General features: G+C 41.7%; 1 protein-coding gene across 1 annotated transcript in view; it reads left to right on the top strand.

Annotated features, from left to right (window-relative positions):
• The first annotated feature begins 3,184 nt into the window (after positions 1–3,184).
• rassf3 (Ras association domain family member 3) overlaps positions 3,185–22,550 on the top strand; it is a 38,395-nt gene continuing 19,029 nt past the window's right edge. The window contains exon 1 of the mRNA XM_086146602.1: positions 3,185–3,702. Coding sequence (XP_086002728.1) covers positions 3,580–3,702 — 123 coding nt within the window. The 5' untranslated portion in view covers positions 3,185–3,579. The remainder of the gene's footprint in view (positions 3,703–22,550) is intronic.

The following is a 22,550-nucleotide window of genomic DNA, read 5'->3' as shown; positions in this document are numbered from 1 at the left end:
GTGATTGTTTCCAGGTGAAGGTCCTTGAAAGGACGATCTAAGAGACCGAAAAAAAAAAAAACTAATAAAAAAAACGACCCCTTTTATGACCGGTTAACGTCGGCTGGGCTGAACTTATAGGGATGAGGTTCATAATATCTGTGCTTTTGTTCTTAATGGTGTTTAAAGCGGCTGTAAAAGGGCATTTCTAAAATTATAAGATGCCTGCAATAAAATGTTTGGTTCAGCTCCAAGCAGAAGTGTGTTTCTGTGAGGTTAAAGTGAGTGAGGTGAAGCGAGCCGAGGCAGATTTTCGGTAAGAAATGCTTCTCAAACAGCGTTTCTCTTGTTAAAGATAGGATCCGTAAGACTGGGTCAACAATTTGCCTCGTCTAAAACACTCCAGACCACAAGGGGGCAACATATTTACAGATATTTGGAGATGCCTTCTATTGTAACAGAGAAAAGCTCGTCGTAAACATTTCATTGCCATCGGTTAAATGGCTTACTGGTTAAATTAAACAATTAAGAACGTTGAATTAAACTTGATTAGTTTTCTTATGATCTACTCCCTGCTTATTATTATTTTTTTAATCTCTTAAAAGTAAATGAATCTTTTTTTTCTCAGTGAAAACAGTTTTAAGTCTTTGTCAGTCAGGTCAGATTTTATGTATATAAACCCCAAATCACAACACAGTTGCCTGATGACACTTTCCATGTAGAGCACACACTTTAAAATGATTTACAGAAAACCCAACATTCCCCTGTGACCAAGTACTCGGCGACAGTGGCCAGTAAAACTGCTTTTTAAAGGCCAGATATCTCAGAGAGATCCAACCACAATGTCGGCGGCCTTCAGTCTCATCCGGTTGGGGTAGAAAGGGAGAGAGTGTAATCATTACATTGTAATCGATTAATTGAAATAATAATAATAGCAAAATGATACCTTTAATATTCCTAAAAGAAATAGCAATCTTTGACGCCTGGTACAGTGACAGTCTCAGCTTTAGAATTAGGTGTCAGTCCTGTTGAGTTAAAAAAAAATCTGGCATATATTAAATTTTTTTTTTGGCTTTTGGTGTCTTGGTGATTCTTCAAGTTTGTTTTTTTTTCATCAGATTTTTCGATTGCTCTGTCTTTTGGTCATATTACTGCTGATAATTTTTTTTTTTTTTTTTAAGATGAATTTTCTGTACTTACTCCAGAATTTGAATCATTTTTCATCTTGAGATCCCCATCATGGCAGATCTGGTGAATTAGAGGGAAACAAACTGGTTTAAAAGATAAGTTACCAATTACCTTGGCGCACATAAAACCATCTGCGGTTTTTTCGGGCTCTAAATAAAACGCGGACGGGTCGTTGCTCTCGTCACTGGCTCAGCTAAGCAAAAAAAAAAGAAAAAAAAGATGGTTGCAATGTGCAATGAAGCTTCCCACCGACCACACGCGAGTGCCGCCAGGCCTTCTGGAAACGTTAAAAAGTGCAAACCCTCATCCAGTCATCAAGAGGTGTGTGTTTAGCCTTGCACAGCAATTAAACACGCATAAAATGCGTCAGCCCGCCATTTTTGTATCCTAAAAATGCCTCTGGGGTCTGCATTTCTTAGTTTACTCTACGCCGATCTGGGAAAAGCATGATGCAGCGGATTAAACTTCAGCTGTCCTTTGTTTGTTGTTTGTTAATCAAGGTAAGATTGGGTTATCTCGTCGTCACTGAGAGTCAATCGTGTTTATTGCACGGGATTAATAAGTTGGGGGATCAAATCAAATCCCAGGAACGACGGTAACTTTATTCTTCTGCTGCGTGTGTTTTTCAACCTTTGCTGTGAATATACCGAGCGACACTGATCCTGGGTCTCGATCCCTCTATGGGGGGGTTTTGGGGGGAACCCTTTATCACCTCTGGGCTTTTCCAGTGTATGCTGGGAAAAAAAGAAAAAAATGTGGTGTATGCTTTCTGTGTTTGCGAATCAATGGAAACATTATTTCTAGCCCTGATTTTACAAACCGCAGAAATACCAAACTTAACACGCTGCTATAGTTTGAAGCTAAAATCTTTGTTGGCTTTATAAGAAACACCACATTGTTTCAGATAATCTGTATTCTGCTGGTTATGGATAAAGCGCCATCATTTACTGCCAGTTTTTATTGACCGTCACATGTACTCATTGAACCATCGGTGAATAAAGCCTTATTCAGAGACGCTTTTATGCTAGGGCTGTAAATAATAGTGGCATGAGCGGTAAACTGTAAAATATACCCATTGCGCAGTTAACATCCGGACAAGTTTATTTGGAGGAAGCAAAATTGCAAAAATTCATTGGGAAATTATGTCAAAATTATCGAGAAATTACAATGAAATTATAAGTGATTTACCTAACAACAACAACAAGGAATACGGGGGGGGCATTAGTTTATGGTGCTTCATTTCAGGGCATTGGGTTGAAAACCCTGCTTCAAGAGATATTTAGCAGATATTTATCACATTATTTTGTGCCTTGGATCTTGGAAATTGTGGATGTGGGGATGTGAGGAGTATGCATGTGCCGCATTCGAATTATTTTAATGCCAAGCTCAAAATATCCCCTCGAAAGTATAATCCTGTCATGGGAAGCTCTAAATCTTGTATTTGTCACTCAGCAAGCCAAAAGAAACTTTCCTTCCTGAGTAGATAAACGTGAAAACGAGCCTCAGGTGTCAACCTGCACCTGAGCCAGAGAGGATTCACAAGATTAAAAAAAAAAAGGATTAACTCAAAGGAGGCACATTTCTTGTAATTGAAACGGCCCAAATCCATATTATTAATATTTTTATCCACATTTTTAAAAGGGTTAAAAAAACATTCCATATGCAGAAAGGAGAAAATATCAATTGTGAACAAATGTAAGCAAACTAAGCGCAATAAAAATGCTCAGCTTGTAATCACAAAATGTGTTTTGTCGATAAATAAACGTATCTATATTGAGGAATAATTAAAATTTAAAAATTTTCATTGATATTTTTGTTCTTTTAGTCACTCTTAATGCATTTTTCACACCCACTACTACCGGTTCCAGTCGAATTGACAATCCGAGAGCTGATTGGTTGCTCGCTTGTGTTGGGCGTGTTTAAATTAACCGTCGGAGACGTTGATTGGCTTATCTTCAGTTGGTTCTCGTAGTGGGCGTGGCTTTACTGTAGTTCGCGACCCAGTCGGAGATGTTCAACAGTCAACGGGACGGTTTCCATCGGGTTGGAGCGTTAACGTAGGGATTATTCCCCTGAAAATGTCGAATTTGTGAGACTTTTCGTCCTCCCGACGGTCCTCTGACTCACGGCTTCGCCTCTCCTTCAAAACAATGGAGACGTTTAAATGAGTTACCGGCGGAGTCAAAGGGAGTGACGGGCGAGGAGTTGTCCGACGAAGGGGGGGAGTTACTGTCGAGCGGATTTGAAGGAGGAAATCATCCGGTACTTTGCAAAGACGGACCCGGCTGAGGACGAACCGAGGGCTTGTTACCTGCCTGCTTCTGGGGGCTTCCCCCACCCCCGAGCCCACACGTCGATACCTGGCGGGTTTTTAATGCCGCCGAGCCCGAGTCGAGAAGTTTTTCTCCGCAAATGACGTGGAATAGCACGATGAGCAGTGGCTACAGTAGTCTGGAGGAAGACTCCGACGAATACTTCTTTACGGCCAGGACGTCATTTTTCAAGAAACCACTGGGAAAAGTCACAGAGAATAAGGTAAAAAAATACTAAATTATACATTTATGTAAATCATGTGTCTCAGTAAGCCTCCCCCGAGTGCCCTTTGACTCGTGAAGGTCGGTATCTGCTCGGTACTCCGCCTCACTCCGCCTCCGCGCCTCATTCAGCGTGAGTCGCGCCGAACTGCGTTTAAGGAAACGCCAAATCGATTTTCAATCATTAATTTCTCGATTGTCAGATAATTTGGAGACACGACGACGGCCGAAGTTTAATCTTTCAAACACTTGTAGAGTTCGGCATGTGGACAGTGTAAGAAACATTGTCTTTTTTTAATAATATCACCATTTTTGTAGTTGGTCCACCTGTTGTTTCCGGTCATGTTTTGTCAACGACATCAGTTTTGAAGAGGTTTGCTGTTTATATTGTATTTATCATTATTTTTATAATGTCCGTATTTGCAGTAACTTGCAGCCGAATCAGCAGGCAGGCGTCTATTCCAGTTTTTACTGTTTGGCAGCCTCAGGCACAAATTACATGAACATTTGCATAACAACTAGTTTTTGTTGTTTAATCCGCTCTTAAGTTATTTGGTTTAGCCTATATTTCATGCAACAATAGGTGACCCCTGTGCATCCAGACACACACACACACACACACACACACACACTCTGCCTTTAATTCACTGCAGGGAGGATGATTCTAAGATTTAAAGGGGGTTTTACTCCCTTTCACACAAACAAATCCCCGAAGCTAGCACTAAAAACATCAGAAAGATGTAGGGTTGAATCTGGAGAAGAGGTAGGAGGTCTTCATCTGCTGCAGGGACTCACATGAGCCCAGTGCAACCCCCCTTGTGACCTGTTTTTTTTTTTTTTTTTTCTTTTTAGCCACCAACAAAATCACACATTCCAACCTGCGATTTGTTTGTGAAGTCTCTTTTCTTTCTCTCTCTGATGCTTCAGTCTGAGAGAATCAAGTCCAGACTGTTGGCTCAAGATAAAAAAACCTAAAGAGGGTCGGCCTCATCGTGTCTGGAACTCAGAAAATTGGGTCACACTCACAAGATCCTTGACTAAAACACTAACATGCTTTGCTTCTCACTTACACTTGGACACAGGCACACAAACAAACACACACACACAAACACACGCACTGGCGCTGCAGAGCACAGGTTTCATTGTACAAATGCTGTGGTAGTTGATTGAATTCGGGAGCAATGATTGACATGAGGATGTTTACAAAAACAAAACAATGAAAAGGTAGAATATTTTTCTAAGTTATTTTCAACCTGTAGTTGAGAGTTGCAGACCTGATTTCAAAATAAAAGCGGATCAGCGTCCTCAGTGTGATTCCTGGAATACAGCGTGTCATTGATTGCACAATCGATTTTACTGATCTAGATCGGATATATTGTTAAACTCTTTACCATCAGATGCAGGCACGGCTCATGCACACAGCTTATTTTGTTTCATACTGTCAAGACTCAACATGCTTTAACAAACAGGGGCATTCTTCTCCCACTACAGCCCACTTTGTGTGGGTGTGTGAGAGAGAGATATTCTGCAATGCATGACCCTTCACTTCTCCATGACAGACCAGTAACACAGGTCCTCATTCCTCAAAGCAGTGTTTATGTGTGTGTGTATGTGAGAGTTGTCTCTGCACAATGTTGCCCATACAGTGCAGACATGAGAGGTTGTGACCCGTGGGGTCTCGAGCTGTGGCTCCTGGCCTGATACGGGTCGCAGGCCGCTGCCTGGTGGTTTCCCACATGCCAGCAGTAATTGCAACCGCAGCGGGGACGCGTCCTCTCCGGGGAAGTCGTCCGTCCGAAATTACTGGGTCTGAAGGGAGAAAATGCTTCTGTGAGTCTGTGTATTTATGTTTACCGTCGAGCTGCGACATCACGCTGCCATCTGGAAGGCTCGTGTTGTTTCAAGACACTGTCGAGGTCAGAGACCACATGTAATTATAATCCCGTCTTTTTTTCCGCCTTGGCTCTCGACGTTTACAATCAATCAGTTGATCTTGTCAAGTCATGAAAAAGTTATGACCATCATCACAGTTTCCCAGCGCAGTTTTGTGGTTTACTTAAATGTCTCCAAGACAAAACAAAAAAAAAGAGTTGGAGATGTTGAAAAATAGAATTTAGGTCAGGGGAATGTGGAAAAAATAAATATGATATTGAGAAGGAGGAAATCTGGCTCAGCATCACTGATCTGACCTTTCAAACATAATTTCAATCTTTGGAATTTTTAGAAAGGCTTAATGTGTGATTCTTGGATACATTCTCTGGTCTTTTTTTCATCTTTACATAATATCTTGCTGATTTCTGCCTAATGTTGAGGAAAATTTATTTCTGGGCCAATTTCTGTGCAAATATTTGACAATTTTTTTAAAGGCAATTTTACGCATGGGGAATTCACTTTTTATTTTGAAAACAACAGTTTGGGAGGTGGGATAAGAAATACTTAACATCAAAAAGCTATAAAAACAAATTGGCAGACAATCATTTAACAGTTTTGTTAAACCTATGCATTTGCATTTTTCAAACAAAAAGAAAATTTATGATGTGACATCACAGATGTTGGTAATTAGCTCCGCCCCTAATGATGTCACTCCAAAGTAGGTAAGGGAAGAAGTTTTACTTCTCTAAACACGCCAATGTTATTCACCTAATGCACTTGCTAAATTTGTTTTCCGAACCCGCTCGACTGCCCGAACAATGTGTCCCTTTGTTTGCTGAACGATTTATTGTCGTTACGTCCCATTTTACAAAAATTAAACAAAAAATATTTGTTATTCCTTCCTCTCAAAAATCCTAAAATACACTCGCTTTGACATTGAATGAAACAATGCTGCATTCATGTGCGTCTGAATGCAAGGGAATGCGCGGAAGTTAACTAGCAAATGTTTTGCTAATGTTGCCGTGCAAATAAACCCTCCGCGTCTGCAAAGGAAAGAAAAGCCCTGCAAGTCGAACCCTCAGCCGCAATGCGAACATCCCATCCGATCAAGCTTTTTTTAATCAGGATCCCCTGGGAGAAGGGAGACCTTTCCCATCGGCGTGTCGGGGGGGGCGGGATTTAATAAACCCTCACTCGGGGAGGCAGAGTCGACAAGCACGCACAAACTCGATGACTGATGAAGGGACTGTGGACATGGACACACACACACACACACACGACTGACATGGAAACCAAACCACTCACTTCTAAAAGTTTAATTTAAAGTCGCTTTAATAGGGCTATACACACATGCATACACACATATGCTCAACTACTGGTTCACAGACACACTCAAACATGAACACATGCTCTTGTGTGGATCTCGTCTCACTTACACACAAATACACACACATAAAGGCTCATGCACTTGCAGAGACATGCACTCTTGTCACACATCTCTCACTCACACATATAAACACAGCTGTCTGAGACGAGCATTATTCCAAGCCCCCCACTAAACGCCCACGCCCCCCCGGCCCGCCCTCCTCGTCCACCTGAATGCCGTCTCTGTGGTGAAATGTCACACTGACCGCTTGGCTCTTGTGGAAAAATCACCAAAGGATAGTCTGGCCCAAGTCTCGGGATGCACATGCATGCTTACACACTCACTCATACACACACGATGTGAGCAGGGTTGTCGCTGTGGCGAGACTCAGAAGCGCATTCTTCTTCTTCTTTGGCATCGGGCAATTTGAAAGTCTGCAGTTTCAAGAGAAATATCTAAATAGGTTGGAGTTTGACTGATGATCAATCAAACATTAACAGCCATTATATATACACGGTAGATGTGTTTATATATGTTATGTACTGGAATGGATGTTTAATTTGATACACAATCTAATTAACTCCATTATTATTGTAGATTCAATTCCAGTGTTTTATTTTTTTTAATTTCTTCACTGATTTTTAGCTGTTTTAAGGATTTCTAAAGCTTTTTAAGAATAATTATGCCAAAACCTTGATGTAAAATGAGTCATTAAATCCTGTCCAACCGCCTTGCAACACCTTCCAAGCATGCTGAAAACAAATACATCGTGGTGAACAACAATGGCATGGTCCACAGGGACACAAGGGCGGCACAATAATAGTTTGCAATACTTCAAAACAGAAATAAAGCTTCTCATCAAGACATCAGGGTTTAGTAGCCTTTAATTTGTGGCCTCGCTTTGGTTCTGTTTCTTTTGTCCATCACCTAGAAAACGTTTCGTCAGTGGAAAATGAAAATATCCAATGCAGCCGTTTATTTAGGACTTTTCCATGAGCTCCGCTAAACTCTAGCAATACATATGTTAAAAAACGATTTGTCATTCCTGCACTTTAGCATCTAAAAATCAGAATTGAGGGGAGTTAGCAAACAATTAGCAATCGATGTTTCAGTAATTGAAGGAGAATCCATAAAAGTCACTATTCCTTAATTCCCTGGTCAGGTGACTCCAGCAGGGCCAGTTTCCATGCCAATTTCTCAGCGCTGTGTCACTGACTCCTCACAGGGAAAACTGTATGTGTCACCTTGGACAGGGAAGAGGTGTTTCCTCACTGTGTGTTGACACACACACTGAAAAACCAAAACATCCTGCTCGAGGAGGACGGATAGCAGCTTTTAGAGCCCTGACATCATCGGAGTTTGCTGATGTTGGTACCGCCTCGCTCCTGAAGACTTCTTTTTTTCTTTACTCACACACACATGTACATCCACCTCCATCCAAAGGAAGTGTCTTTCACACTACGTGTGAGTCTGATAAACTTTAAGGAAGTGTGCGAGAGCACGTATCTGTGGTTAGCAGTTAGCAAGCAAATATGACTATGCATCTGACTATGAATTAATCAGTATGACTAAATGTACCTCAGTGGAATTGTGTAAATAAGAAACTAAGTTATTGTGTAAGTTTGTGTTCCTTCCTTGATAAGTAGCTGTTTGTAATGTTTCAAAATAAAAGTACAGAAACATGTCCCAGCGGCGGACTCGTGCTAACGCAGATTTAGCCTGTTCATAATTTCTCTTAATAATCTGTCCACTGTTGTTGGGATATAAATGTGCCAGTCTTTCTTGATACAGATATGGCTGCTTTTAAATTTTTTTTTTTTTTTTTTCGCTGCTGCCATCAAACACCCCTTGCCGCCAGGTCTAACAACCGTTATATCTGTGACTCATTTTGGGGGCAAAGTAGCTTTGGGTTTTATCTGTCAGGCAACTGATAGACTAGCTGACTTGAGCTGCCAACAGATTTTGATCTTATCAAATTCCCACTTAACTACATCCAACCTGCATGTTTTGGCTGCCAGGAACAGCAACCTTGGTGGAACTCTTTCGTATGTAAGTCGACACTGTGCTTCCTCCATGAGTGCGTTCACTGAGTTTTCTACCTCCCGTTGCAGACATTCCTAAGAATCAGCAGGAAAGTACCTTTAGAATCAGCAAGAAAGTTCCCTAAGAAATCCTGTCAACAAATCCTTGGGGAATTACCGCAACCCTCCTAAAGCAAAGATGTGCAGATGTAAAAAAAAAAAAAGCATATGAATGGATAGAAAGTCACACCAAAAACCTGCAGAAATAACTCAAACGTAAACAATAAATTAGCAAAATCCAACAAAATTGAAGGAATTCAAATTAGGAAATCTTGATCCAAGCACAGAAAGCAAGAAGCAAGAAAGCAAGAAGTTGTATAAAGAAAAAAAAAGGAATTATTTTGGCTAATAATCAGCAAATAAATGATCCCAAAACAAGAACTTTTTTTTGGGGGGGGGGAAGCAACATCAAACCCAAGAACAACATGACTGTGGTTGACTGTCACAAGAAATCACAAAAAACAGAAGGAAATGAGGAGGTGACTGCAAATTAGCAGAACCCCCCCCCCCAAAAAAAAAAGCTTTTCTTGACATTTTTACACTCTTGAGTTGTTTCTTTCCCACATGTAGGGAAGCATGTGAGTCTGAACCCATGCAGATTTCTCTCCTCACCTCCCAACACCAACCCCTGCCACCCTCTTTCTCCTTATCCCCTCCATCCAACATGGTTCCCCCTCCATTGTATGTCACTTCCTGTCTCCGCACAGACCCTTTCCTGTTCTGGCACGGCGAGGCCACCCACTGTTCTTCATGTTTCGGATCCTTCGACATGATGGCTGACAGTCTTTACACTCCAAGTTCTCCCATTTCCTGTTAACAGTCGGCCTCAAAACTGTCTGTCATAACAACTTTCGACCACCTGGATCCTGATAATTCGAGGCAAAGCTATAAACTGATTTATCGATTATATTATTAATAATCAATCAGTGGGAGCAAGCATGATAATCTATGTATCACGCCTCCTTTTATTTTGAAACCCATGTTGCATATCCTTGTTGAAGGTGAACAAGAACGGACTCATTTCAATGATAAGTCGTTTCAGATTTTGATCGATTGGCGCGAGTGGCAACACAGATTACTAATTAATAATCCCCAAGCTGACAACTTGTTTGTGGCAATTTTTTTTTTCCATTTTTTAAATTTTTTTTATTGCTGAACACCAGGTCTTTTCTACTGATTTTTGTTTATTTACTAACGAGGTTGTCATACCCTTCCCTCCCCAGTTATTTTTCAGACGTTGCTCCCAGAGTCTTAAGTACAACAAATTGGCGGCACATTGCAGTTGATTATTGAACCTCGATTTAATCGGTTCACGGCTGTCGGACAGCGGCGGCGGCGGTGGCTGGGTCAGTCAGGCAGACGCCGTCCACCATGTAACCTCTCACATGAGTTTCATCGGTTTTACGGCCTTTGGGTCATGAAGTTCCAAACCATTGAGGGTTCAGGGAGGCAACACGGTTCACTGACTGCCGATGTTGAGAAAGAAGATAGCGGGGGATTTGCGCACATGCACTTCCAGCGTGAAAAAATCTTTAAGATAATCGTGGAACATGATAATCCAGAGAAAGAGTCTACGTACAGCAGAGGCTCTGGCAACCACCCGGTACTTGACACGCACGCGCAGCACATACCCCATCCCTTCCAGAACATTTCTAGATCAAATTTGTAATCATTAAACGGCTTTTAATGTCTGCAGTTTGAGTTTCATGCCACAGCGAAGTCACGCAGGAAAAGGATTTCACAAGAGTCAGTTGTCAAAGCTCCGTTCGGGACGGCATGCTGGGGCAGCACGCACCCATCGTCATGTGAGGGACCGTGTGTTTGGGTTTTAGCTGCTGTAATTTCCGGAATATAAGTCGTTACTTTATCACACTCTTTAAACACGGCTGCCTAAAGAACGATGTGACTGATGAATATGGATTTTTTTGGGGGGAGGGGGCTAACAAGCTTCATACCGCCAAAACATTTAGCCTCGTCATTTCAGAAATTAATGTGAAATTCTGACGCTGGTCAATGACAACTCTGAAGAAGACAACTTTAGTTTTAGTGCGCAGAAGGAAGACTAAGAAAGCAATCAGCTTGACAAAGCGGGGATAGAAAATGGATGGATGGATGGAATTTTCCTTATGTTATTTATTATTAATCTCTTTCAACAGCCGTGTTACTGGAATTGTTTGGGTAAAAAGCATTTCCAGCACATATTTGTGGATGCTACTGGTATGTATTTAATTAAAAGTAAAAAAAAAATGTTTCTGTGTAAGTATCTCATGTTACAACGTCAACACCGCCAGCTTATAGACAAGTGCGGCCTATATATGTTTACATATATTTATTTAGTTATTTTTAGCCAGTGTTGCTCATATCACGGTGCGCTCAATAGTCTTGAAATTAAGGTAATTGTGCAGTTCAAGGCTGAAGATGCCCCCAAATGTTTATCCTCATGACTGTAGCCCATTGTGGTTGTTTGATACATAGTAACTACACAGGTTTTGTTAATGTAACGAGGGGGGCTTCTGCTCGGAATTTAATGCGTTGTGTCATTTTAAATGGTTAGCAACAGGAATAATATTTACCTTTAACACCCTCTAAAACTAACCAGTGGTTTTCATCGTGGGGGAGGCAGCGCAGGCTTAGCAAAACATGCAGATTTTAGGTTTATTACTCATCCTCTCTTATTACAAGCATCAGTCCGTCTAGCAGAGCAGGCGAAAGACTGGCAGACATCATTGCAAAATGCGGTCGGTCACAGAATCGGGTTTTTGGAACTGTTTTACGTGCAGGACAGAAAAAAAAAAAAAAAAAAAGACGCCCAAGTGAAGCAGGAAGTGCTCAACTTTACCAGAATCAGATTTAATCAAGTCAGATTAGATTAAACCACACCACTAACTTGTGCACGGGCGTTGTTTTGGCGCCACTACGCCAAAGAGGTCTTTACTTTCTGTCCTGAGTCGACACTCCCCATGTTTAAGATGGCTGAAATGACTCAATGTCAACTGCTGAAACAGCGATATATAAACCCGACTGACAGTTCCTGGATTCTCCTCTTTGAACTTTAACAGGCGATGCCTTGCAGGGGTGACACTTGCAGGGCTCTAACCCCGGCTGTGCTGGGGCGTGCTGGGAATTCATGGCCTAATCTGACATAGTGACCGCAGAATGGAAGTAAATATAGCCCATCCACTGCTGCTTCTTCCATAGGTTACTCTCGATTCAAGGTTGAACTTGTGTGTTTTGATGCGCGAGTATGTCGACGACTGCGTGCCACCCCCTGCTGTATGGACTGCAAGTGATGGACTGCAAGTGATGAAACCCCCCCCATCTTTTTTACATTTTTTTATTTTTTTAGTTTTAAACAGGACTCTCCAGCTGTTTCTCTAAGGTTCCCGGGCCGCCACTATCTCTTAGAGCAGGACCGGGGGGGGAAGGCTTTTATGCCTGGAAACACACACATCATACACACACACCTCTGTTGTGTAATAAGATAAATCTGCGTTTGAAAGCAACCACCTGCGTCATGGAGAGTAAGAACAAGCGTGTGTGTGTGGGGGGGGAGGTGGGGGCAACAACTGTCTAAAGGAAGACGTTAAATCTGCTGGATAAATTGTCCTGTAATGGATTTGTTATTGATGTGTTATTAGACATGGTGCACTTAATGAGGGATTAACTCTGACAGATGTAGGAGAGGGTTTTAAATTAACTCTAAAAATATTTGCTTTCTATTGAGAACTTTTTTGTCGGATTCTCTCCAATTTGGAAACTTTTTTTTTGTAAGTTAGTTTTCTGTAATCTTAGTTGTTAGTTCACACAGATGAATAAACATTGTCTCTACCATCTTATAAGAAAATTAACAAAATATATGTGCTTGAATACTGTAAGATTTGGCATGAGAGGGGCTATTGCAAGGAATTTTTCAAGAATTTCTGACATCTAAAGCCAAACATGAATAAGTAATTTTATGATAAATGCTTATACAAAGTAACTGACAAACCTTTTGGCACACTTTATTACCTTGTGTAATACAATTGTATTTTTTGCATGTCATATTCTTATTGTTTCTACTTTAACACATCTTCCTTTTACTGCATTTCATGTGAAATACATTCAAATAATGATACATAATACAAATAAATGAACAATGATTCCAAACATGGTCAAAGTCTATCAGGACAACTGTGAGCAAGACTTTTGTCATGGGTCTGTTCCACACACCCAGTCCTGTATATATGTGTGTGTGTGTGTGTGCGCGTTGACAGTGATAAATCTCTCGACCAGCTGCATCAAGCACACCCACAGCTGCAGAGCCCCTCGTCCAAACCCTCTGAACAGGTGGTCAAGTTTGCTTTCTGACCCACCCCCTCCTCTTCTTTTACCCCCATTCTCGTTGTCACCCCCGGCCCATCCTTCCTCTCAGTAAACACACAGACCACCTGTAGCATGGCTTTGCAGGGTTAATGCTCCGTAGGCCTAGGGGGGGGGCATCACCTGCCTACTTGGTGTGGTACAATATCTACTTTTACAGGGAGTGACAGTAGAATGTTCTTTCCCGCCTAGTTTTTTTTCTCAGCTAAATTTATATCTACAATACATTTTCTTTTTTCCAAATAAAAAAACAGATAATTAGCAATCTGGTGGCTGGTTACACAACACAGAGGGGCTGTCACAAAACTAATTTCAAATTCTAAAAAAGTTTTTTCAAGAGCAGCCATAAAATGATGATAAAATAGCATGGTTATTATAAATACCAAAGAAACTGTGGGCATTATTATTCAGCTGTTTTATCCAATGAACTGCATTTCATTTTTTGTTGCATGTTTGATTTTGTTCGCCTTTTGATCTGCAAAGATTGGACAGTTGGGATGACATCTATTTCTGAACATATGACTGAATTAAATAATAACGATAATGACGCATCAGCTTTTGACAGTTGAATCTTAATTTTTTGCATTTATCTTTGAGGCATTTTGTTAGGGTTGTTAAAAGAAGTGCAGCATAAAGAAGCTAGCTTACGCAAGCTAGCTCAAGGGATCGCGGGAGCTCGCCGTTCTCGAGCGCCTTTATTTTGGCGGGTCAGTGCCAGGATTTGAGCCCTAAAATAGATATTCCTGGAAAGTTTTCTGGGTTGTTTTGGAAAACTTTGGAAGACTTGCTCAGTAAAAGCTCTTTTCTCATTGGAGACGTTCCTCAGTCCTCGCCAGGACGGATGGTAACGTTCGAGAGCTGGACGGAAGAGCGAGCGCCGGCCTTTTAGTTCCTTCCTGTGTTTACGTGATCAGTACTGAAGCGCGTGCTCATCTGGGAGAGGTTTGGAGCAGCTGCCGTCTCCGGACCTCCATTATCACCCAACCGCAGCGCACTTTGAAGAGGCTTTCTCTGCTCTTTAATGTGCAGAGGAGAAAGTGAGAGAGAAAACGGTGATTAATGACACGGGTGTGCAGAGATTGCGAGTGAGTTTGAAGAAGAAGAAAAAATAAATTGAAAACAACCATCCCGTTCGAATTTTTTGGCGGTTAGAACTTCTTGAACTTCTCAGAGCCCTTGTTTTGGAGTTTGCTTTGTGGTTTGGAATTAAGGGTAAGCCAGAGGCATTTCTGGTACAAACGGGTGGTTAGGATGTGAGCCCCCCCCCCCATGTGTGGTCCAGACGGCATTGCAGATAGACGGAGCTGATTCCGACCAGATCGGAGTCTGGACGGCACTGGGCTAGCTCAGCCAGATCAATGTTCAAGCAAAGTTTGATAGTCTCGTACCGATGCTAATGTCCACAGCAATTCTCTTCTAATGGTCTGTGACCTTCAAATGCACTGCTAACATGTTTGCTGGTTGATTTATTTGAAAAAAATTTTTTTCTGAAGATTAACATCCCCAAAGGCTTCTGTTTAACATCAAATAAACATCTATGTAGCATCGAAACATGCCAGTTTGACATCTGAAAGGGTTAATTTTAGCAATCTAGACAGCAATTTTCAATAATCTGCCTCTTCCAGTCTTTTTGAATTTATCATCAGACGAGGGCTGCAACTAATGACCGTAGCCGACTAGTCATTGACTACTGTAACCTTATGTCAGATTATGAACCTTACAAAGAAGCAATGGCTCTTATTTATATTTAATGCAACAATAGAATGAGTTTCTTTCCCTTGAACAAAAATGCTTTTTGTGCATAACACCTGCCAAACAAAGTCTGTAAAACAAACGTCTAAATACTCAAGATTTGCAATCAGCGATTTAAAATAATTTCTTTGTTTTCATTGAAAACATTCCCAAACTTTGGACCATTTATTTGTGGTTAGCCACACTTCGGCTCCCTCCATGTTGCTATGTTGAACGCACAGAAGATTTGGGGAAAAGTGAGATTTCCCACTCTTGGCTACTTCAGGTAGCCACGGTGAAACTTTGTTTAGCACGGCTAGTTATAACGTCACTAATATACCATCCACTACTAAATTAGCAGTCGTCTTATTTTGCGGTTGACTAGCTGTTGCAGCCCGACATTAAACCAAATTTTAAAAAGTTAAACAGGTTATTTCACTAACTGAATAGCACCCATTGCTTCAACCCTGCGACATCTGTATCATGTGACCAACACCATTCTTGCAATTTCACCATTTGGCGTCTTGATAGAATCGAAACAACGCCAGACTCTTTCGGTATCAGCCTTTCTAAATATATCCACATCTCGGCTTTGGCAGGTGACTCTGTTAACCTGATAGCTTTCATTGCACGCTATGCTAAGCTAATCTAACCAACTGCAGCCTCATGGGTTTATCATCCGCCTGCAACAAGGGGAAGAGGCCTATTTACCAAAATGTACAAGCGCTAACAAAGTCTTGTTTCCACGTCGGGTCTGCGATCGTGTGCCAATTGACGACTTCCTTTCCCTGAATTCGTTGCCTGATCAATATTCAATAAATAAAACTGAGCACTCAATGCTCTGGTTCCTTTACTGCGATGCAAACGTGGGAAAGTCCTACCATGTTAGGCGCACACCTGAAGGCTGTCTGAAACAGTAGCCCGATAAAATAACACACTCCAAAATGCCAGCGGTGTCATTAGGGCGTAAACGGCCTCCACACACACTCCTCTCATCACACGCCCAGCATCAGGTTCATACATAATTATGGCGTTTACGTGCCAAACGTCCCATTATCCCACAGTGTCATCGGTCAGCCCGGGTCCCACTGCCTGCCGCAGATTGGAGGGAAAACACAGAAGATCAAATTATGAGTTGCGTTATTTGCCGACGTGTCAGCGGTGCCGGGGGAGGCCGCCGCGACCTTCGAGAACCCGGCCTCAGTAGTTGAGGCAGAGGAGGGGTCGCGTTGCCGTGACACTACGTTCGCCCTCTCGAGGGTTTTGTTTCGCCCGTTCGCACATATCGGGCTCCGCGCAGACACACACACCTGCCTTTGTGGGCTTTGTATCTCGGCAACGACTAGCACAGCAGTAATTTAAGACCCTTTTTTTTTTTCCGAGCCCCCACAGGCGTGTAAGATAGAGCTGAAATTTAATACGAGAGGAAATTTTTGATCCGTCAGAGATCTCTGATTGAGTGTGGAAAATCACCTCTCAGATACATATAATGATTAAATCTCGTGTCATTTAATGTCACTCAACTGACTAATGCATTCAGGGATTTTAGGTGATTAATTGTTTTGTCTTTCCCGCAGATTTTTGAGTAATTACGGTTATTTACGGTAGGACTCACTCAAGAATTTAAAACTTGTGGCTTGTTGCTTCAGGTTAATTCCATTGTTGTCATATATTCAATATGAGAGTCATTTCTCGTAAATACCCTGCCACATCTTAGCAAATTTCTTGTCGTAGTTTTGGAAGGGAATTTCTTTTTTAAGCGTTACATAGAAAAGATAAGTAAAACCTGGGGGTGTATATCAAAGATAAGAGATAGAAAGCCAAGTTCCCTCTAAAATCCTCGGAAGTTCTCGTGCCTGGCGCTGTTTTGAGCTCAGCATCGGCTTTGGTTTTAAAAACTGTAATAAATGAACCGAAGCGGACCCAGGTTGTTAAAAAGTAATGACTGAGTGGCTCCAGAATGAGTCCTGTTGGGGGTGGAGCATGGGAGCAGAGGGGGGAGGATGTGGTAACAGAGAGCGTCAGAAGTGACTGATAGTGGCTGTTGCTTCATCTGCGACTCCAGAAAGCTTGTCATGGTCTGTTCCACACACTCAGTCCTGTGTGTGTGTCTGTGTGTGTGTGTGATTTCACACTGCAGGAGTGTTTTTAATGTGTAGCCACAGGCTTGGAGTTCGTTCACGGCTGCTCCCACGCTGCAAAAGCAACACTTGGAGTGTCTGGAGATTGTTTCAAGGGTTTGTCTTAGTGTTGCACTTTGACAACAAACATTGGTCTTTTTTTAAGGGAGTTGGTTTTAAATCGTAATATTTATTACTGCAAGCCTTAAGACGTCACACAATTTTCATAATTAAAAAAAAAAAAAAAAGTTGTTTAGGCCCCTGTTTATCTTAGGTCACATACATATTATCACTCCATACTGTTTATTGAAAAATCTGAAAGAAAATTTTTCTTGAATTGCCAGATTTATCACCCCATAATAAAACCACAGCGGTAGAAGTTCAGTTTGACTGAGATCCAAAATTTAATAGAGCAGGACATCATAAATGATTATGTAACGTTCATGCTATCACTACTTTTATTTAAATACTTAATCCGATCATATCTCCAATCGATCTTATACAGTATCCAATTAAATGTTGGTTTTCTTTTATGATGCAGTGGTTTTTTTCCTTAATGACTAATATAAATAACTAACCTGAACTCAAACAATAGTTACAGCCCCTTGTTTGTGAGAGCGAAGGTTATGTAAAATAAATCCAGGGATAATAATAAGTCTCATCACTGCAGAGGGGAAGCGCTTTACTTTTTATTAAATCAGCCTTATGAGCGTGGCATCAGCTGATATCCATTATCTGAAAGAGGCGATAAATCTGTCTCCGACTACAAATGATTAAATTATTAGAATTATTTATTGCTACATTCTGTCTACAAGATCAGTAGACAGAAAATAAATCACATGTAAATCATCACAAATGTTTTGTTTTTGTTCGACTTTTGGCTCTTTTTCAAAGCCGATCTCAGACAAAAGTGTTGCGGGAGACTGTTTCGTTAAAATGAAACTCCGAAGGGGTCGACACGAGGAGTTTAATCCGCGGCCCGTTTCGCAACTGCCTTGACGACGCAGGACTCCCCGACAGGTCTCTGTTCTCGTTGTTTGCTTCCTGAAAGGTCACAACCATAAAGTTTCATAATTAGAGCCCTCCCTACCCCAACCCTTTCCAATTCTCAGCCCTTTCCTCTTTGAGAAAACGTGTGTTCCAACGTGCAGCCCAACAGTGTTTCCAACTTCAGGAAGGGCTGGCGCATGGAGGTATTTGTGCGGGGGAATACAGTCTGTACCGCTGCAAAGAATACTGATGTATTATGAGTTCTGTTACTCGCATATTAAGTAAAAGTACATGCAGAGTGTCAAGGGAGAAGATATAAAAGTATGAAAATAGTGGCATTCGAGCAGTAATTTAGCGATTATAGTTTGTATTTTCTCCTGGGATTGTCGCCCCCTGCTGGCCAAATGGAGAATTCAGTCATCTGTAATTTCACACGCACAAAGACCAATATGGCTGCCCTTGTGTGTCTGCGAACCGCGTGACGTTCAGCTGCCCGACACTGACAAAGGGCTTTTATTTGCCCCATCATTCTCTAAAGTCGACCCCCATTCCCTACTCTGGATGGTACGTGAGTTAAAACATCCCATAAAAAAACGAACCAGGAGAGGACCCGGTCTGTTTTGTTATATCTACGTTCCCTACTGAACACCAGTGAATGTTAACGTTAGCAAAAAAAAAAGATACATTTCTCATGATGTTCCTTCGTGATTTTGTTCGTTGAACTTGATTTTAAACATCAGCTTGATTTAGATTCCCAGTCGAAGCGTTAGTGTCTTTTGTACATAAAACTTCAGTCCCCACGCCGTCCTCGCGACAGTTCGTCCAACAGCATCTTGGGAGAATTAGCTCTGGGCTGATATACTGTCTTAAGTAAAAGAACAGACCATTGGGCTCAGACTTGGTTAGATTACGGTTTAGGTTCTGTTTGCGGTAGTTTAGATAATCAGCGGTGGTTGCTAAGGGCCAGGGAGCAACAGGCAGCATGATGTCATCCGCCAGTCGGCCCGAGGGGGGCGGCAACAAGAAGCTGCTGTCATGGACGCCATCGCTCATGCAACAAGGACATTCACGGCAGAGATAAGAATCCGAGAGCTCGAAATGGATCAAGCCCTGAAAGTTGTGTTTATCTGCCAGGGCTGGTCACATGACCGTGGGCCGAGCATCAAGCCACTCGTTTCGGGACATTCGTATTTTATCGAGATTGTTGTTGACAACCAATGGCAACCTTGGCTCCGGGGGCTTTCACACATCCTCATTCCGGTGTGAGGCTTCTAGTTGCTCCATCCCTCTTCCTTCTCCTTTTTCTTCACTTTGAGTTTTCTCTTCCTCTTTGCCCCCCACTGAACGTGCTTTCACTCCGGCCCCCGACGGGTGCGTAAAGGGCCTTTTTAATATCACAGGACAGTCTCCCGGCAACACCTCCTGCAGGGAGCTGAACCGTGGACTGTTTAGCCCTGAAAAGTCAAAACATGCACGCGCCTCGGTGCCAGCCGGGTCCCACCGCTGGGACAGTCGCTGGCTCGGATGTCGTCGGGCCGGCGGTCAGTCTGCAGTTTCACTTCTTAGCCGCTTCCTCTGGTCTTCACTGTCCCTGGAAGTGTTGATCCAGGACTGGGAGGGGGCGAAGAAACCTGCAAGCAGACTGTTTCTCACCACTGCAAACCTTGTTCCGACTCTGGGAGAGAAGAATAAACATTCAGCAGCTACTCATTTTACCATTTTACTTTGTGGACCTTTTTTTAAAAACTCAGCTGTGCCGCAGTCACTCTGTCGCCCACTGAAGTTTCCAAGGCCCCATTAAGTAAAGGAACAGTGTCAGCTCATGTTTTGTTTTATTTTTCTTTCTTTAAATATCAAGCTGTTTAAAATATTGCAGCATGTAATGTTGGGGTTTGATATCACTTTTTTTAAAAGCTACACTTAGCTAAAAACATCTGTGAGAAAATACCTAAAAACTGGCGCAGTACTTAAACTAAATTAATCACAAAATACAGTTTCGAACATTGAAATAAACATATTCGACATTAAAAGCAAATTTGTTTAATTCTGTTGGCACCAAATAATATAAATATATCAAAAAATTTTTTTTTTAATCTTCTATGTTCCCCACTTTTTGTGAGTGTATACAGGACTGTCTCAGAAAAATTAGAATATTGTGATAAAGTTCTTTATCTTCTGTAATGCAGTTAAAAAAAACAAAAATTACTTTTACATGATATTCTTATATTTTGAGATAGGATTTTTGAGTTTTCTTAAGATGTAAGCCATAATCAGCAATATGAAAATAATAAAAGACTTGCAATATTTCAGTCGATTTGTAATGAATCCTGAATGTATGACATTTTTGTTTTTGTAATTGCATTACAGAAGATAAGGAACTTTATCAGCCAAAGGGAATATTCCTTAAAACACTTTATAGCCTTGACTTTGACATTTTATGGTTTTATTTGTATTTCTTATTCTCCCTCCTTCCTACTATTATTTATTATTTTTATGTTTTTACTTGAAACTCTAGCACAACAATTTCCTTCGGGATAAATAAAGTTATTCTTATTCTTATCACAATATTCAAATTTTCTTAGACAGTCCTGTATACAAACTCATCGAGAACGTGGCCTCCGACTATTCCGCCGGTATCTTGGGAGTGCAATTTCTTCAATCAGCCGTCAAAACGCAGATGTCACTGGATAACGTTTGGCCGTCGGAGGACGCGCGGCACATCTGACGCCAACCGACCCGCGTTCACTGAGCTGTACCCTGACTGCGCCGTCCAGTAGGGCAGGGGCCGTTACCAAGGAAAGGTGTGAGTGCCTCCACTTGCACACCATATTTATGTAATAGTCGTGTGCGCGTGTGTGTGTGTGTGCGTGTGTAAATCCATTAGTGCAAGAATGCAGGGTCGGAAAGGTGTGGCCCATCTTGACTTCCCCCCCTATGGATTCAACGGGAAGTTGAATGGGGGATAGGGTAGGGGCGTGGGGGTCGGGGGATGCACAGAACACAATATTGTTAGAAGATAATTTGAAAAATTCAAATAAGAAAAATGGCAGGATCATTTTTTGTATTTATTTTTACACTTCCATAAGAAAGTTTCATCCACATATTTTGATGTAACCCGACAATTGGAGGAAGCGACCAAAACAGGAAGTGCAGCTGTTTCACTCGGCGGTTCACGATGTAGGATTTCTGCACATTGGCCTCAAACTGGTAATAAAATACGATGGTAAACAGTACTGCACACCAGAGTACAATAGTTCTTCTCTGCTATTTTTTTGTATCACGGTGTATTTTTCTTCTTATCTCTAAAGTTTGTTGTGTTTATCAAACGCATTCTGTTCACTAAACCGGCAAGAAATGGTGAAAAAACAACCATTCTCTGCCTCTTTTTTTTGGTTTTCTTTGTCTTTTCACACTGATTTTTTACTCGGATTAAACAGCAATGTTTCCAAGCGGCTTTTGAGTTTTGCTTCATGGCTCGTTCCGCCACAAATTCGAAATAGTCGCAGAGCGGCGCCACAACCATTTCATCTCCATTGTCTTGCTTTCGTAATCCGCGGGAGCCAGAGCTGTGACGGAAAATGAAAACCCAATTGTAATCTTTCGCATTGACAGTAAAGTGTGAGACTGAAATAAACCCAGGCCGCCTTTATTATTGTTCCCAAAGATGGAGGGCATTAAATGTAGGTTAAGTTTTGTCAAGGTGGCCATGTTTAGTCTTCCCGCTTCACACAAGACACACACATCGCTGTGCTGCAGGGTGTGTTCATCCCCTGCTCAGCATGTTTTGTCTATACACACACACACACACACAGACACACACACGCACTCTGTCAAGGTGATGTCATCTGTTTTCAGACAGGCCAAACGCAGATGAGCGTGATGCTGCCCAAACAAAGGCAGGAATGCTGCAGGTGTGTGTGTTAGACAGGGTAGATAGGAGACATGGCACTTGCTTCTATCTCACACACACACAATCTAAAGTTTGAACAACCAAGGTCATTCATACAGAGATAGACATTTTTCTCCCTTCAGGTATTTTCCCATCGCTCTTCTTTGCACTCTCCCCTTCACTGTTGTAGTTTCGCTTCTGTTTTGAACAACCAATGGCAGATAAACTGTCAAATGTTTATAAAACCGCAGTATTTGGGTAAAGTCTATTTTCATTACTCTGTCTTGTGCACCTGAGTTACCTCTTCCTTCCCCTACACCAGATTTCCTCATGTTCTAAGGAATTCAGCTGGTAACCTTCCATCTGTCATGGCAACCTTCCATCTGTCACATTAGCTCTACTTAACACCCTCTCTCTCGTGCTGTTTTTTTTTTTTTTCCT

The sequence above is a fragment of the Fistularia commersonii genome, chromosome 5 (assembly GCF_037954325.1).
Source record: "Fistularia commersonii isolate RoL2024-O1a breed Wild chromosome 5, RoL_Fcom_v1.0, whole genome shotgun sequence".
In the NCBI taxonomy this organism is placed as follows: Eukaryota; Metazoa; Chordata; class Actinopteri; order Syngnathiformes; family Fistulariidae; genus Fistularia; species Fistularia commersonii.
This window is presented reverse-complemented; position numbering and strand designations above follow the sequence as displayed.